The sequence below is a fragment of the Balaenoptera acutorostrata genome, chromosome 5 (genome assembly GCF_949987535.1).
Source record: "Balaenoptera acutorostrata chromosome 5, mBalAcu1.1, whole genome shotgun sequence".
NCBI lineage: Eukaryota > Metazoa > Chordata > Mammalia > Artiodactyla > Balaenopteridae > Balaenoptera > Balaenoptera acutorostrata.
Window position 1 is genome coordinate 52,132,143 of NC_080068.1, and position 18,088 is coordinate 52,150,230.

At 37.8% G+C, this 18,088-nt stretch overlaps 1 protein-coding gene across 2 annotated transcripts in view; it reads right to left on the reverse strand.

The window, feature by feature from the left end:
• MTHFD2L (methylenetetrahydrofolate dehydrogenase (NADP+ dependent) 2 like) overlaps window positions 1-18,088 on the reverse strand; it is a 148,689-nt gene that overhangs the window by 21,175 nt on the left and 109,426 nt on the right. For both annotated transcript variants that reach the window (XM_007179832.3, XM_007179833.2), the window contains one exon: window positions 4,391-4,516. In XM_007179832.3, the coding sequence (XP_007179894.2) occupies window positions 4,391-4,516 (126 nt within the window). The remainder of the gene's footprint in view (window positions 1-4,390; window positions 4,517-18,088) is intronic.

Sequence of the window (18,088 nt, forward strand, 5' to 3'; positions counted from 1 at the left end):
CACTAAGTTCGTCTGGCTGTATATCTAGAGTCTCAAATGGCAAACAGTGGCACTGTCAACAACCCATGGTCAGCTATTTCAAATTTCACTTTCAGCATTATCACTTTTCATTTCTTTGCTGGCAATTCTCTCTTTGCATGATGTATTTTTGCAAAATGTTACGCGGTTTATCACTGAGAAACAAAGAGTCAACAGGACGACACACTTTGCTGTCTGAACTGAGTAACAGATGTGCCATGACCCGTCGCCCACAGACTTTGAAAGAAGCGGTATGATTGGTCACAGATCACGATGCACATTTGTTACTGACATCACGATCTGTGCCCCGAACAGCTAGCAGATAAGTTTGCACTGGATGCAATTACTAACTGAAATTCAAATCACTCTACTGGGGGACTGGCGTTACTTAGCTAATCCGTGGTAATTGAAATTTGTGTATATCAGAACCATGCGAAGTGAGGACTGTTGTACACCAATACTGTTGTTTAGGCACTTTAAAACCTGCTATTATACCTAAGGTGGGCGGCGGATAAAAGAAATAACTCAACATCCTAAAAGGAAAGTATTAACCAAGTGAAATATAGGATAGTCGAGATAATGAAGGGTAAAAATGATAAGTGCCTGCAAACCCACGGTGCCCCCCATGCTATGTCCTCTCAGGCAAGATGCCCAGGCTTTGTGTGCCTCCGTAAAATGCAGCATAATAACTGTCAACTGAAAAAAAATAAACAACGTGAGAGTTGGGAGTTAAGTTTTATTTGGTGCAAAATGAGGACTATAGCCCGGGAGACAGAATTTCAGAAAGCTCTGAGAAACTGATCTAAAGAGGTAGGAGGGAAGGTCAGTGATTCTGGTGAAGGGGGAGTACATGCAATCAAGTACATAGTTTTTGCAGAAGGTTGCTGCTAGTCTCGTGAAGGTTACTGCTAGTCACGAGGAACAGGCATCACCATGAAGGATTTTAGTGCTTCTCTAGATACGAGGAGATGCAAGAATTGGGCTCATAAAATCTTCTCCTGAAAATCTCTATCTGAAGACCTGTTTTGCCAGTTTTTCCCAGAGCCCAGAGTGCCTCCTTCCTGACCTCCACCCTGAACTCCTCTCAGGGGGTGTTGAAGGTCAGCAGCTGCAGCAGCTCTTGATTCAATCCTTGTAGAGGCAGATGGCAAGTGCCAATTTGTAGTTGGCATAACAATACCTACCTTATAGGGGTATCATAATAACTGAATCAAAATTAAACAATATCTACTTATAGGGTTATCATATGTAAAAGCCTGAGAACAATACCTAGCACACTGTAAGCACTACACAAACACTGGCTATGAGAGCACGAAATAAGAGCAGGAAACCCTAGTAGATGAAGGAAGATGTGGTCTAGAGGGAATTATATCTAAACCAAAACAGAAAACCTGACCTTAAAGTCAAAAGGAAATATTTAAGGTGTTTTTATATTTCCTTTTGTCAAGAACTATAGTAAGGGTGATGCAATCTTCATGTTGTATTTGATATAAAATATCACTCTTCTTAGAGAGAAGCCTGATTTAAAATTGAAGCTAAAATATCTAATAGTGAAGAAGAATACAAGTAGGCATCTATATTTTCTTAGAAATAAAATAGATTAAATGACTCCTGGTTTTATAATCATTGAATTTGTAAAATAATTTGCAGTTATTTACATATTTCCAATAGTGCCCAAGTGAGGTCGTGGATGAAATTTTTCTTTAAAAATCATTCCCATCAAAGTAATCTACTTGAAATAGGCCATGTTGTTTCCTTTACTAGTGAGCTAAAGACTTCTGCAAGGACAATTTACTTCAGCACTGGATTTTACCTGTGTCTGTTTTATCTATCTTGGCTATGGTTATAGTGAAACTTTCACTGATACTCACAAAGCAGCCACACTCCCTGTGGCAATTTACAGCCAAACACTACCTGTAAGTTTTGCTTCAGAACCCACGTGAAAGCTCCTCCCTCTCAGCTGCAGGATCATCCCTCACCTCAAGTTAAGTCCTGATCAACAAACTGAAGAGCAGCATGTCAAAACCTATCACTTGCGTGCTCCTCTGGGTGGCTGAGTCATGGCCTCACCGACAAGGCTTTCTTTACCAAGTCCAGGTCTTCCTTAGGGCTCTGGTTCCATGAACCAGCAGGGCAACAAGAGTAATATTATCAGTCACATGGGCGTAATTTATGATAGGGTCAGAAAAACCTGACTTTCCGAAAGTTTCTGTGTTTTTACACAATCATGTGGTAGCACTCAGCTGAATGTCCAAGATGCACCAAGTGTTAGAGCTGGAAGGAGCCGTTGCCAACATTGTTATCATTTAAGCGATAACAACACTGATGGCCAGAAAGGTTGCAAAGTTATCAGGTTGCCATACTAGGTCTAAGAGCATCTCTTCAGTCTCCCAGCCCAATGCTCTTTCCTGCTCATCTTATATCTTTGTCTCTCATGGTCATTTCTTTTTTTGTTTCATTATATACTTAGATACACATAACTGCAATTTAATTGAATAGATACTACCAAGAGATTGCATATCCATGTGTGGCTTAGCATATGCACCCACCCCAAAATGCTCATTTTTTAATGTTTTCATAATACCCTTACAAGCAAAAAAAAATTCTTAGCTAAACATAAGAATGCATGGAAATGATCTGAGACCAATGAAATATCATATAAGAGAAGGGTCTTATATAAAACATTGCCAACTGCTGAGTAAGCTTGCCCCACAAGCACAGTCAAGGTTGTGAGCTGTTAACATCCCTGCTTTTCTTGCCTCGAGCTGGTTATTATGTGCTGTCTGTGCCATCTGGGTGCATCGTAAGTGTGTGGCGATTTTGCAATAAACCTGGTAACTAAAATGTAATCATGAAGCAGAATGACAGTGCAAAAGAATAAGAAATAAGGTCAGAAATAAAATACATTTTAAAATGAAATGTACCCTTACTCTTTCAAGTTGAGAAATTCAAATATATAATTGATATCTGACATTAGTGATTGAACATGAAAAATGAAATAAAAAAGGTCATTTCCTGAAGAGGTCAACATGTACACGTAACACACACACACACATACAGACACACATGTTCACTTGGAGAGCCACCCTGCTAGGCTGGCAGGGCCCTGTGAATGACAGCCTATGAGGGCAGTAGGTGATAAGGTCCATCTGTACTTTGCTCTCTTCACCATTCTGTCCCCAGAGTATTTTGTTCTCAGGTTTTCTTTTTTTTTTTCTTTTCTTTTTAGCACCAGGCTCACCTTGCCTACCTGGACCTGGTCCCTGATGCACCCTGGAATCTCACATACATGGGGCCAATACCTCACTCAGAAGGACACTTCTGAGTCCCTGCATATTCATTTGTATTCCACACCATGCTAGGACTCGGGCAAACCATCAGCTGATGACTAGATTCCAAGAGAAAATGTAAAATTTGAATTATTTTAGAAAGAGCACCATCTTTCCTTTCAATTTGTCTGTAAAGACACACCTATAACTTAAGGAAGTTCTTGCATGGCCCTGATTTTTGGCCAGAATGATCAATCGAATATATAAAATATTTCTAATATGAAATATGTCCACTTTATTATATGCCTGTAGTATTAGTCATCTAAGATTCCTAGACTATACTGAAAACCTGAATGCAGGTAAGTATCTGACAAAGATATTGGAAGTAAAATTGGATTGGGGGTCAGGCATCTAAAAATATATCTATCTTGCGGTTGGTTTCCTCATCTGTAGAGATACGGCATTGTGTTGGAAATTTTTTTATTACTACACAATGGGTGCTTTATCTCCTTCATTGGCCATGGAAATGTTAGCCTAGCTCCTTTTTCTCATCCTCTTTAAAACACAAGTGAAGAATGTTGACTTGAATTATCCAGTTAACTGTCTAGATCTGAAATATAGAGTTAGCAAACACACCCTAAGATGTCTTCTTGCTCCGAGAGTGAATGGCTGAGTATGGAGCATGGATGATGGAGTATAGAGACACACTCCCAAAAGTCAAAATAATGCTCACTATAAAAGGCCGGCTGAATTCTTTCATTAAAAAAATTCACTATAAGGAATTTCATCTTAAAGCTAAATAATAATGGTACAATTATATTTTTCTCCCAAGGAGGGAAAGATGGAGGAAAGGAAGGATAGAAGGAAGGGCTGAAAGAAAGGGGGAAGGAAGATAGGAAGAAAGGAGTGAAGGAAGGAAGTCAGGCAGAAGGAAGGAAGGAAATATGTAATTGTCATTAAACTCTTTTCCCTCAGAGGAAAGATTAATGTAATGGTTGATAATAATGCCCAATCAAATAGAAAGTTTCTCTTTCTACTATCAAAACATGCAACATAGAATCTTTTTTTTTCCTTCACGTATCAAAAGAGATATAGTTTACTACCTTCAAAGTCCACGTCTCCAACTAATTTTGTCTTTCCGGTCATTGGGTCATGGACATAGTTGATACCCACATCAATTACAGCAGCACCTTCTTTAACCATATCAGATGTAATCAACTTTGGAATACCTGAAAGCAAAACAGAGTTGTAAAACACTGGAAAATACTTAAGCTTTGTCCTTGAGTAGAACAAAGTTTATATATTAGTTTTTTATTGTCATGGAAAGGTAGCACATGGGGGCCCCTCTGGGTGAAATCCTGCCAGGATTTACCCTTTCACCTTAGAGATTGCTTACCAAAGCAATTTCTTACCAAAGCATTTCTCCAAATGGACACCCACTTGAGCAGCATCCTTTTGTATTTCATGTACTATAAATAGCATGGGAAGATTATGGAGATAAAACAGGCTCCTGCTGAGGGTGAGTGGAGTGAAAACAACTTGGAAGATGGAGGTGGAGAGAAGGAAGAGAGGGAGGGAGGGAGGAAGGATACAAAGAAAAAAAGTGAAAATGGTAATAATTCATATTCCTCAGGGTTGTGGTAAACTGTAAAGTGCTGAATACAAAGTATTATCTCATCCACTCCAAACATGAAAGGCTATCTTGAGCTTTATATTTATTTTTCCTTGGTTTCTTTGATTCATTATGTCTGTATATGACTTGGAATGGTGTAAGAAACAGTTAGTTCTACTCACTATTTCTCCATTCAAGTTTGAAAGATAGCTCTACAGAGATGTTTTGTCACCATCTATATTTTATAACTCTTTTCAAATTTTATTTCCGGTACAACAGTACCAGCTAACAATGGCTAGTGTTCCACTTTTTTTGTTATAAATTAAAAAACCATTCCCAAACTTAGTGTCTTAAAACAACTAATTATTATGTTCCACAGTTGTGTGAGTTGACTGAGCTCAGCTGGATGGATCTTCTTGGGGATCTTTCACATAAATGGAGTCCGATAGTGGCTGCGGCTGGAGTCATCTAAAGCTATGATGCAGCTGGTCGTCCGAGGTGGCGCACTCACAGGGCTACAGTTGATGCTCATGGTGGCTGAGCGCAGCTGGGGCCGTCAAATGGAGCACATAGGTGTGGCCTCTCCACGCGGCTTGGGCTTCTCACAACCTGGCAGCTGGCTTCCAAGAGTGAGTGTTCCAAGTGATAGGAAATAGAAGGCGCCCGTCACTTAAGACTGGAACCTGGAAACTGGCACAGTGTCACTTCTGTCATATTCTATTGGGCAGGCAGTGACAGAATCCACTTAGATTTAAAAGGAGGGATGGAGATGCCATTTCATTCTTGCCACAAATCAAAGAATTTGTGTCCATCTTTACTCCACCAGAATGCCTCTGGTGGACACTGTGTCTGGTAGGTGATTTACTCACTTTCACTTGCTACATCCCTTGCTGGAAAAGGGTTACCTGTTGTTGTGTCAGCAGACACTTTCTTCTAGCGTCTGAATATTCATTTACACATTCCAGATGGTTTAAATGTCACCTTGTGGCATATGATTTTTACTGCTAGTAAGAATTGAAAGGCTATAAAGAAACAGTGCCAAAATAGATGTAGCTAGCTGATAGGTTCCTCAGCCACGTAATGATACAACCAAGAAGGCATCAGTGTTTGAGATATATTTTTTCTCTTGCTTTCCTATCCTATCCCATAGAACTTCTTCCTTTTTACCAGTTCTAGCATCGATATTGAGTATTGCTCTAAAGATAGTCATAAAATCCTGTTTCTTCTTGGCATTCAATAGAAAAAGAAACCATAATTGATTATAACTGCAGGAAATATTTTTAAGATCAAAATGTTGACGAAATAGTTATTAAAATCCAGCTACTGTGCTTTTGAGAAAGATCCAAATCTCCCTCCTAATTAGAATTGTTAAATACAATATCTCAGAAAATATCAACTGGGAATGGTCAAATGCACAATTTTCAGAAAAGAGGGAAATGTGAGCTTGATTTTAATTCCCAGGAAAATTACAAAATGGAAAAAAACTGAATGCATTTTTTTCTGATGATTATGTTACATATGTCCATTGCAGAAAATCTGAAAAATATTTAAAAGTTTAAGAGTGAAACAAAAATCACTATAATCTTGCCATCCAAAGATAAGAAGTATATTTTTATTGTAGTTCTTTCTAGGATTTCAAAATATTTCTACATTAGATATAAAAGCCTGTAATTTGGTTTGCACCATGCTTCACTGTATATCTTACCACTTTGCATTAAAATTAAATTGTGAGCTTTTTCCTATTTTATCAATTATTTGAAATTTAAAAATTACATGAAATAATTTATTATATAAATTACCATAAGTCATTCATTCCTGCACTCTTTCCAATATTTTGCTATTATAAATAATGCAGTGATGATCATTTATGTTCAGAAAACTATGATGATTTCTGAATTGCAGCATCACATTTGACAGAATTTTTCACTGAACCCCTATTAACATGGAAAAATGTGGGCTGTATAAAAGCTCTCATTGGTACAGTCATGACTGTTTAAATCACATATTCTGAAATGGTTTATCAATGCATCCGTTAAAAAGGTCTATTGAGGTCTTCCATGAAAAGTATTTTTCAGTGCCATTTTCAAATTTTGTATGAAGAACTTCGAAGAACACACTGGCATTATAATGTTTGCTTTATCTTTGTCTTCCTCCAGGTCCATTTTCCACCTTTCCCTGCTCTACTTTACGGCAGAGATGGGACTGATCCTTACAGAGGTCTTGTGTGCTTCCTGTTTTTTTTGGAACCCTGTCACAGCCATGAGAACAAGTACAAGCTAGCCAACTGGCAGGTTCAAATCCTGTGAAGAGAGCTGAGTTGTTTCAGTGGAGGCCATTTTCGACCAGTCAACTAGCCAACCACCAGCTGAAGGCAGATGCTTGAACAAGCCAAGTCAAGGTCAGAAGAAATGAGCCAAGGTCACCATAATTGACCAGCTGAACCAGATTCATGAGAAATTTTTTTAAAAAGGCAGTTGTTTAAAGTGACTGAGTTTGGTTTTTTTGTTTTTGTTTTTTACACAGCTAAAGCTGCATAGCCCATATTAGCAAATGACACAAAATTGGATAGAATAGCTAGTAGGTAGCCACTTTGGAATATGGACGATAAACAGCAATAAGAATTAGAAAGGGGTTACATGTATAATTCTGATCAGTTGCTTTACTTGATTGAAAACTCATTAAAAACTATTAGGCTATGCTAAGACAAATAGTGTCCAGATACAGGGATGTAATGTTTTCCACTATATTTTCAGCAGATTCTCTCTGGAAATGTTGGTTGTATTCTAGAGGCTGATCTAGAGAAGAACGATTAGAATGGATCTAGAAATCATGTCATATGGAGCCAGTGCTATCAAACTAACTGGTTCAACTGTTTACCATCAGTCTTCGATAAGATGAAAAAGCTTGTGCCACAATGTAAAGCAACTATATCACTAAACAAGCTGTTGAATTCAGCTAGCTTTATTTTTTCATAGCAAGACTTTTTCAATGAAGACAGCAGTATGTTGACTTATATTCTGCCACAGATCCTTATCTTGTTGTGGACCTATAATTATAGTTCCCAGAGGGTAAGAAACAGTCATGGGTCAGTACTGGTCCACACGCCGAATATCTCTGAAATAGAGGAATGGCTGAATAAACTCAGGCTGCCTATCTCAGGGGAAAAAAACCCAAAAAAACTAAAAACAATCAAAACCCAGTAATTGCGGCAGTGTCTCCAGTATGTTAAACTGAATAGGGAGTAGATTTACTTTATATATTTTCAGAAGGAAGAATGAAGGGACAAAGGAAGGGAATAGATTTTAGCTCAATATAGAGAATTTTAAGAGTAATAAAATAGGCCACAAAGAGAAATACTGTCCTTATTCCTCATTAGAAATATTCACAATAGGGTAAGGAAGAGATTGAATCCCTCATTTTATCCCTAAAAATTCACAAGGAGAAATTTCTCACAGTGTTAAAGGACAACCTTTTGCATGACCTGGGCACTACTTTATTAGTCTTAAACTTTGTTATTTAATTCAACATTTCCCTTGGAGTAAACAAACCACTTGAGTAGTGAGTATCTAAGAATCGTCAGACATCCCGCACGTCCTGTCCCAGAGCAGAGGTGCAATATTGCCTCCTCTGTGACCCCACATTGTTAACTTGATAGGGGGAGATGTACACTGAAAATGGAATAATCAGCAGATTAAATGATTTCTTGATGGTCTCTTTCCTGAAAATCCCCGAGGACTCCCTATTCATAATGAGGTCACAGCTAATTTGAATACTGACTTAGATTTACTGTGTCTAAATCAAGCCCAAATTGAAGATCTCAAAGAGGTGTCAGAGTTTTTGTGGGTAACACTTCTATGATATCGGCAGCATTAATAGGGCTGAACCTCTATCTAAACATACATAATACTCTCCTAAAGCACAAGCTAAAGATAGACTAAAACTAATACGAAATGGACTAGTTCTTAAAACTTTTGTCCTCCTAGTTAAAAACACCAATGCATTGAGGATATAGACTCATTCAGAATTTTAGAGCCATAAATAGAATATTCATTCCCTGGTTCCCTGTAGTAGCAACCTCAAATTCTATTTTATCTTTGTGCCTCCTGAGACAATGTGTTTCAGCTTTAAATCTGTATTTTGTTTTCTTTAGTGTCCCTTTAGATCATAATAATCAATACTTATTTGCCATCTGTAAATATCAATAATATACATACCTGGGCTGTTATACCCAGGAGTTTACTAAGACACCTTCATACTTTTTCCAAATCCTCTGCCAGGACCTAAAGAATCTGAAATTTCCCTGTAATTATATTCTTATAATTCAGATGAAGATTTGGGGCAGAACACATATTTCAGAAGATGTGAATCAAAACTGAATTTGAGGGCTTCCCTGGTGGCGCAGTGGTTGAGAATCTGCCTGCCAATGCAGGGGACACGGGTTCGAGCCCTGGTCTGGGAAGATCCCACATGCTGCGGAGCAACTGGGCCCGTGAGCCACAATTACTGAGCCTGCGCATCTGGAGCCTGTGCTCCGCAACAAGGGAGGCCGCGAGAGTGAGAGGCCCGCGCACCGCGATGAAGAGTGGCCCCCCGCTTGCTGCAACTAGAGAAAGCCCTTGCACAGAAACGACCCAACACAGCCATAAATAAATAAATAAATAATCTTAAAAAAAAAAAAAACTGAATTTGAAGTTTCTAACAGTTCAAAGTAATTTTATGTTATGCTGGTCCATCAGCAGATATAGTCCTCAAGTACATAGGTAATAAAAAACATTACAAGTACAATAAAATAGCTATTAGATTTTATAGAAACATTTGCTGTTGCAAACTCCCACCTTGATATTTAGTAATTTTCAAAACTCTATATTCTAGAATATTCAGTAACATATGAAATTTAGTTGTCACACTTGTAATATCATCATTAAAAATTTCTAGCTTTACCTCAAATAGCAAAAACAATCTTGAGAAAGAACAGAGCTGGAGGAATCACCTTCCCAGATTTCAGACTACACTACAAAGCTACAGTAATCAAAACAGCATAGTGTTGGCACAAAAACAGACACATAGATCAATGAACAGAATAGACAGCCCAGAAATAAACCCATGCATTTATGGTTAATTAATCTATGACAAAGGAGGCAAGAATGTACAATGGAGAAGACAGTCTCTTCAATAAGTGATGCTGGAAAAACTGGACAGCTACATGTAAAACAATGAAATTAGAACATTCTCTAACATTGTATACAAAAATAAACTCAAAATGGATTAAAGACTTCAATTAAAAAATGGACTAAAGATCTAAATGTAAGATCAGAAACCATAAAACTCCTAGAGGACATAGGCAGAACACTCTTTGACATAAATCATAGCAATATTTTTTTGATCTGTCTCCTAAAGCAAAGAAAATATAAGCAAAAATTTAAAAATGGGACCTAATTTTAAACTTAAAAACTTTTGCACAGTATAGGAAACCACTGACAAAACAAAAGACAACCTACTGAATGGGAGAAAATGATATGACTGATAAGGGGTTAATATCCAACACACATAAACAGTTCGTACAACTCAACATCAAAAACAAACAAACAAACAAACCCAGTTAAAAAAATGGGCAGAAGACCTGAATATACATTTTTCCAAAAAGGACATGTAGATGGCCAACAGACATATGAAAAGATGCTCAACATCAGTAAACATCAGGGAAATGCAAATCAAAACCACAGTGAGATATCACCTCACACCTGTCAGAATGGCTGTCATCAAAAAGAACACAAATAACAAATGTTGGTGAGGATGTGGAGAAAAGGGAATGCTTGTACACTGTTGGTGGGAATGTAAATTGGTGCAGCCACTGTGAAAAACATAATGGAAGTTTCTCAAAAAGCTAAAAATAGAAATACCATATGACTCAGTAATTTCACCCCAGGGCATATATCCAATAAAACCCAAAACACCAATTTGAAAAGATACACAAACCCCAATGTTCATAGCAGCATCGTTTACAATTGTCAAGATATGAAGGCAACGTAAGTGTCCATCAACAGATGAATGGGTAAAGAAGATGTGAGAGATATATATATACACACACACACACATATACATACAATGGAATAATACTCAGCCATAAAAAAGAATGAAATTTTGCCATCTGCAGCAATATGGATGGACTTGGCAGGTATTATGCTAAGTGAAATATGTCAAGAGAGGAAGGCAAATTCTGTATGATACTGTATTTATATGTGGAATCTAAAAAGGACAACAAACTAGCGAATATAACAGAAAAGAAGCAGAGTCACAGATGTAGAGAACAAACCAGTGGTTACCAGTGGGGACAGGGAAGGGGGGAGTGGCAATATAAGGATAGGGGATTAAGAGGTACAAACTATTACGTAGAAAACAAACTACAAGGATACTGTACAACACAGGGAATATAGCCAATATTTTACAATAACAATAAATGGAGTATAACCTTTAAAAATAATTTTTAAAAATTTCTAGCTTACAAATAAAATTATATACTAAAGCCCAAGGCAGGTTTATGGAGGTAGCTTGTGGTTTTTTCCCCCAAGCCAATTAATCCATCTATGAAGTTATTTCTAGCAGAAGAAAAAGGTCTTTATTAATGCAGCTTTTCAAAAATAATTGCGATAACTATTTTAGAGCGAAATATTCTCATCAGAAAATTTAGTAAGAAGATTTATGATTCATCTAAGATTTCTCTGTTGTGGGTGAAATCTCTTTGACTGATAAGTAAACTAACCAATGGATGATCTACACAGAATCACATTACTTCAAAGGTTATGACTTTCTTATTAAGTGAATGCAAATCTGTTATTTTGTGATTCCTTATATGACAAAAATGAAATAAAGCACCAATGTTGTCTTAGCAAAATATACTGAATAAACATAACATTTAAAAAACAATATCAATACTTAAAGTACAAACAGGACATTATTCTAGACCTTAGGAACTAAGTTTTCTTTTATATGAAGGTATAACCAATACCCCTTGAGCACATAGAGGCTATATCCTTATTCTTATCAATTAGAATGCCAACTAGGTATTTTCATATGCTTCTTTGACAATCTCAGAACTCAGTTCACATGAATTTTTTTTTAAAGTAGTCCTTTCCCTATGAGTCCTATCGTAGTCATCTTTCTTTATGAAATGGCTCAGTCAAGGCATCCTGATAAAAGGAAGCACCATATTTACACAACAATTTAATTAGTAGAGTTCAAAGGGCTGTGCAAACATTATCTAATTAAACTTCACAACAATTCAGTGAAGCAAGAGAAGGTTTACCCATTATCCTCGTTCACAGAAGGGAGATTCTGAGGTACTGAGAGGCTAAACGATTTCTTGGTTTCACAATGATGAGTCAGAGGTGAGGCTGGGAACAAAACCAGAACTCTTGCTCAGATATAAAAGTAACACCATGGAAATGCTCTTTCAGGTGGATCACTCCTTCAGCTGGAAGTTGTCCTACTACATAAATAACAAGAGTAACTGCAATGGAATTTGTATGAATGTATATGTTTCTGTCTAGATTAGAAAAACTTTCTTCAACACTATTTACTTTGGAGACAGTCATATGATGGCTAAATGCATCCTAGCTAAATAGAACCAACATTAGTAGTAATAGTACTTCAGTGTCTTCCCCAAAGTGTCCTCCTGTTACTTCTAGGAATCCTGAAGAAATGTGTATAAACCAGTGAGTCAGTGGCAATGACCACAGAACATACCCTCTTTTTTCTCTGGCTTCCTTGATTCCTATCTGATACGTGTTTGACTATGATGCCTGTCATGAGAGTAATGTCTATACCTAGGACAATCTCTAGCTGCTTCCAAAGCTTCTAATCCTTGGGGTGCCAGGCCAGTACTAAGTTCCTTACAGAGCTGAGGGCCAACAGGGCCCTGCTCTGTGCCCTACTTGATCATTTAGGGGTATGGAATCCTTTGTTTTCAGAAATTCCTAGGATCACTCTTGAGTAGTTCTTTCAGCTTCTGCCTTGAACCTTTTCTCTGCAAAGTCCAGTGGACCTTTGGGGCAAGATGCATGTTTCTCTTTTCTTCCTCCCATTAACAAAACTATGTTCCCTTCAAATAGACACTGGTGCATTTGGGGCATTGGTGGAGGTTGGAGGCCAGTGGGGGCAATAGGTAAGGGTCTACATTATCAATCACCAGGTATATTGAGCATATATATACAGCATACAAATGGACTGGGATTCAAACCTTTTTTCACCCTTTCTTTAAAGGAAAAACGTTTACCAAGCTCAGTATGTAAAATGATCAAAGCAAGGACGGATGTACTAGTTGAAAAGAGAAGGTAGGGTTGGGCGAGCTCTGCAGGCAGTCAACAGCTCCTTAGGTTCCCAAGAGTCCAGTTTGAAAACTAGTGAGTCCAATTCCTTTTGCTTAAAAATATAGCTCCTGAAGGCCAGAGAGTCTAAATAATGTATGCAAATAAGGCCGATATTTAGGAAATACAAACTATTTTTTCATAATTCTCTTATTTCCTTTGTACTTAGTCTTAGACCTTCTCTTCTTCCACCTTGTTGCCTGCTGGTCTCAGCCTATTAATAACCAGTGTTGTGGCTGGACCTGCCCTGGTGGTTCTTATTATGATTGCAAGATGCTCTCAGCAATAACCATCAAGAAACTTAAAAAAAAAAAAAAATCCTTATTGATTACAGGACCTGGAAATTCCATGGCACACCTGGGACCACAGAGCAAGGTCACAGGTAAAGAGAGAGAGAGTGAGAGAGCGTGGGACTGGGGTTCTGCTTTTTATTGGGGTTGAGGCGTATCTAGTGTTTCAAAGGCTCACTCCTTACTGGTGAATTTAAAACATAAGAATGGGAATTAACAGCACAGGAAGAGAGAAAACAAGCAGCCCAAATCATCAGTTATCAAAATCAACCAAGATCTCTAAAACAGAGAAGTCTGTTTAGACATCTCTGAGGTCTAAAGAGGGGATGGGTAGCCCAGGTCTTTATCTACTGGCTGACAATGTGTTTATTCAAGATAGCCACCTTTGAAGTGGATGGTTCCACAATTTAGGCACTTGCATTATAAAAAGAAAAGCCAACTGTCAGGGCTTGCACTATGCACCTCCTTTAAGTATTCAAGCATCAGCTAAGACAACCTGTGTTTATTGACTCAGAGAAGTGACACAGACAAGAAAGAGAAGCCAAGAAGAAAGAATTTGCTCCCTGGCTCCTGGATTTCAAAAGACTAGCACTTTAGAAGTGGTGGGGAGGAAGAAATTTTCCTTTACCCTTCTAAGTTCTTCTGGCTGGTCTAAGAATTAAATTTACATGAGACAGATTAGCAGAAGTAAATCACACGAAAGTTGAATAACTTGTATACATGGGAGAGACCCAGGAAAACTGAGTAACTCACCAAAATGGCAAAACCCCTCACTTAAATACCATCTTCAGCTAAAGACAAAAGTGGATGCTGGGAGTTTGGGACTTCAAAGAAAAGAAAGGCAATTCACATGGAGATGGAAAAACAAATGTTTGGTAAACAAATGTTTGCTGGGCCATGCACAGATGATGGGACAGATTGGACTCTGATCTCTAGGCCCTGCCAAGTTTCCCCCATCACACCTAGCCCATTATTTTTTGCTGGTGATAGCTCTATTCTGGGAACAGGCCCTTCAGCTAAATTCTTTTAGGCAGTTAAATAGGAGGCAACAAAAAAAACTTCTTGAATCTTCTGTTTCTTAAAAATAATCAACCTAAATTAATCCTCATGCCAAAGAAACACATTTTGGGGTGGCAAATTTTGCTCCCCTGCGGAAGAGTAGAGAGACTCAAACTAGAAAATGGGAGTGCTAAATATGAAGAGTCAGGAAATTTGGAAGAAGTGATGAGAGCTTAGACTTAAGAGGTTCCCAAGGACAGGTTGCTAGTCAAATTGCCTAGAGCTGTGTCTTGGAGAACTGGCAAAAAATCCAGCATTAGTTTGGGATATCCAAAAACAAAGGGACATTTTCCTCATAGCCTGTGTAGAAGTTGAGGAGGTGTCATGGCTCCAAATAATTAAATGGATGCAAGGAGGGCCTAGGAAGATGCTTTAGACACTTTTTTAGAGTTTCCTGTAGCAGAGTGATAAAGCCACTAGAAAGAAATTGACCAGTGTCTGTGCAGATAGTTGGCAAGGACCAAATAAGGTGAAGGACATCTTATTGGATACCAATTTAGAAACATATTAGTGAGAACTAAATACCTCCACCATGCCTTGGTACTTACATGGCAACCTCAGGAAAGAGGGAAGTGTTTAATAGATGCTTAAGTATACAGTGGTTTGGATAACTGGCCACCAAATAACAGAAATGTTTTTAGAATTAAATCAGATCTACAAATACCAGAATCGCAAGCATAAATAACTGACTTTAATCTAACATGTTTAAGTACTTTGGAAGGACAATTTAACAGCGCTTTGCTTGCTAAAAAAAACAAATAATGAAGGCTCCATATGTGCAAATTAGGCAAACTGTATTTCTTCATCTACCACAGAACGTATTGCTCTAGAAATCTTGCTGTACAAATCTGGATATAGAGAACATTAAACTTAGCAGATTGTATGATACATCAACTTACTATTTTACTAACTTATATATTTAGAATTATCCATAACAAAAATACTAGCCATGGCAAATTTTAAGTGCTTGTCTAGCGTCCTCTGTTCCCTGGCCAATATCTAAGACTCGGATTCAGACTCAGGCTTTATAGTTTAGTGCCTGGGTTACCTTGAAGAATTACCTGCCTAAGCCTTAGCTTTCTTACCTATATATTTAGAATAATTATAATAGTTACTTCATAAGAATGGCTAGAGAGGTGAACAAAATAATGTATATAAAGTGCTTAGCACATTGCCTGCTGCATAGAAAATATCCAATACATACTGAGGATATGCCAGTTATTCATATATTATCCTGGACAAAACATCTGGAAAAAGAGAAAGTTACTGTACATGCATATATTATGTTATAATCTACTATTTTTCAAACTGTATGGGTTTGAAACAATCCAGTGGCAATCAGCATTTTTTTCAAAGGAATAGCACAGCATAACGTCCATGGCATAAAGCAAAGAGCAAGACATATGGTAAAGGTAAGTATTCTTCTGTAAAAATTTGTCCTAATTAAACTCAAAAGCTTTTGCACAGCAAAGGAAACCATAAACAAAATGAAAAGACAGGGAGTTCCCTGGTGGTCTACTGGTTAGGATTCAGTGCTTCCACTGCCGTGGCCTGTGTTCAATCCCTGGTCGGAGAACTGAAATCCCTCAAGCTATATGGCATGGCCAAAATAAAAAACAAACAAACAAACAAAACTAAAAGCCCACAGAATGGGAGAAAATATTTGCAAACGATGCAACCGACAAGGGACTAATCTCCAAAGTTTACAAACAGCTCATGCAGCTTAATATCAAAAAAACAAACAACCCAATCAAAAAATGGGCAGAAGACCTAAACAGACATTTCTCCAAAGAAGACAAAGAGGTAGCCAAGAGGCAAACATGAAAAGATGCTCAACAGCGCTAATTATTAGAGAAATGCAAATCAAACCTACAATGAGGTATCTCCTCACACCAATCAGAATGGCCATCATCAGAAAGTCTACAAAAAATAAATGCTGGACAGGGTGTGGAGAAAAGGGAACCCTCCTACTGTGTTGGTGGGAATATAAATTGTTACAGCCACTATGGAGATTCCTTAAAAAACTAAAAATAGAGCTATTATATGATCCAGCAATCCCACTCATGGGCATGTATCTGGAGAAAAACATGGTTCAAAAGGATACATGCACCCCAATGTTCACTGCAGTGCTGTTTACAATAGCCAAGACATGGAAGCAATCTAAATGTCTATCGACAGATGAAAGGATAAAGAAAATGTGGTACATCTATACAATGGAATATTACTCAGCCATTAAAAAGAATGAAATAATTCCATTTGCAGTAACATGGATGGACCTGGAGATTATCATACTGAGTGAAGTAAGTCTGACAGAGAAAGACAAATATTGTATGATATCCTCATATGTGGAATCTAAAAAAAATTATAAAATGAACTTATTTACAAAACAGAAACAGACTCACAGACTTAGAAAACAAACTTATGGTTACCAAAGAGGAAAGGTGGGGGGAAGGAATAAATTAGGAGTTTGGTATTGACATATACACTATTATATTTAAAAGAGATAACTAACAAGGACCTACTATATAGCACAGGGAACTCTGCTCAGTATTCTGTAATAACCTAAATGGGAAAAGACCTTGAGAAAGAATAGATATAAGTATATGAATAACTGAATCACTTTGTGGTACAACTGAAACTAACACAATACTGTAAGTCAACTATAGTCCAATATAAAATAATTTTTTTAAATTTTGTCTTATTTTATGAACATATATGTAAGTATATATAGCATTATGAAATATGTTATATAATGCATTAAAGGCTAATTTTTATCCCCATTCCCCTATATTCAAACTGCTTACCATGTGACCATAAAAAATTAATAAACAGAAACATTAAATAAATAGAGTCAGGAGACCAGAAAGGAGAGTTCCCATGCCCTATGCTGATAGCAGAGCCCAACAGGAAGAAGAAAGACCTCCTCTTCTTTCCTGGAAAGAGCTCAGCCAATGAGAGACTGTCACACTCAGTCAATATAAAGCCATGGATGCTTTGTTTACTAGTCTTCCCAACTTCCTTTTCCCCTCTATAAAAGAGTTCTCCTCTCTATTTTTTTGCTGGGGATTTGCACATGGCTCACCATGGTTGCAGACCCTGAACTGCAATTCTTTGCTGACCTGGAATAAATCCTTTTTTTTTTTTTAATATTTTAATTAATTAATTAATTTATTTATTTATTTTTGGCTGTGTTGGGTCTTCATTTCTGTGCGAGGGCTTTCTCTAGTTGCGGCAAGCGGGGGCCACTCTTCATCGCGGTGCGCAGGCCTCTCACTATTGTGGCCTCACTTGTTACAGAGCACAGGCTCCAGACGCACAGGCTCAGTAGTTGTGGCTCACGGGCCTAGTTGCTCCATGGCATGTGGGATCTTCCCAGACCAGGGCTCGAACCCGTGTTCCCTGCATTAGCAGGCAGATTCTCAACCACTGTGCCACCAGGGAAGCCTGGTGGAGAAATAACTGTCAGTTTATTTGTTT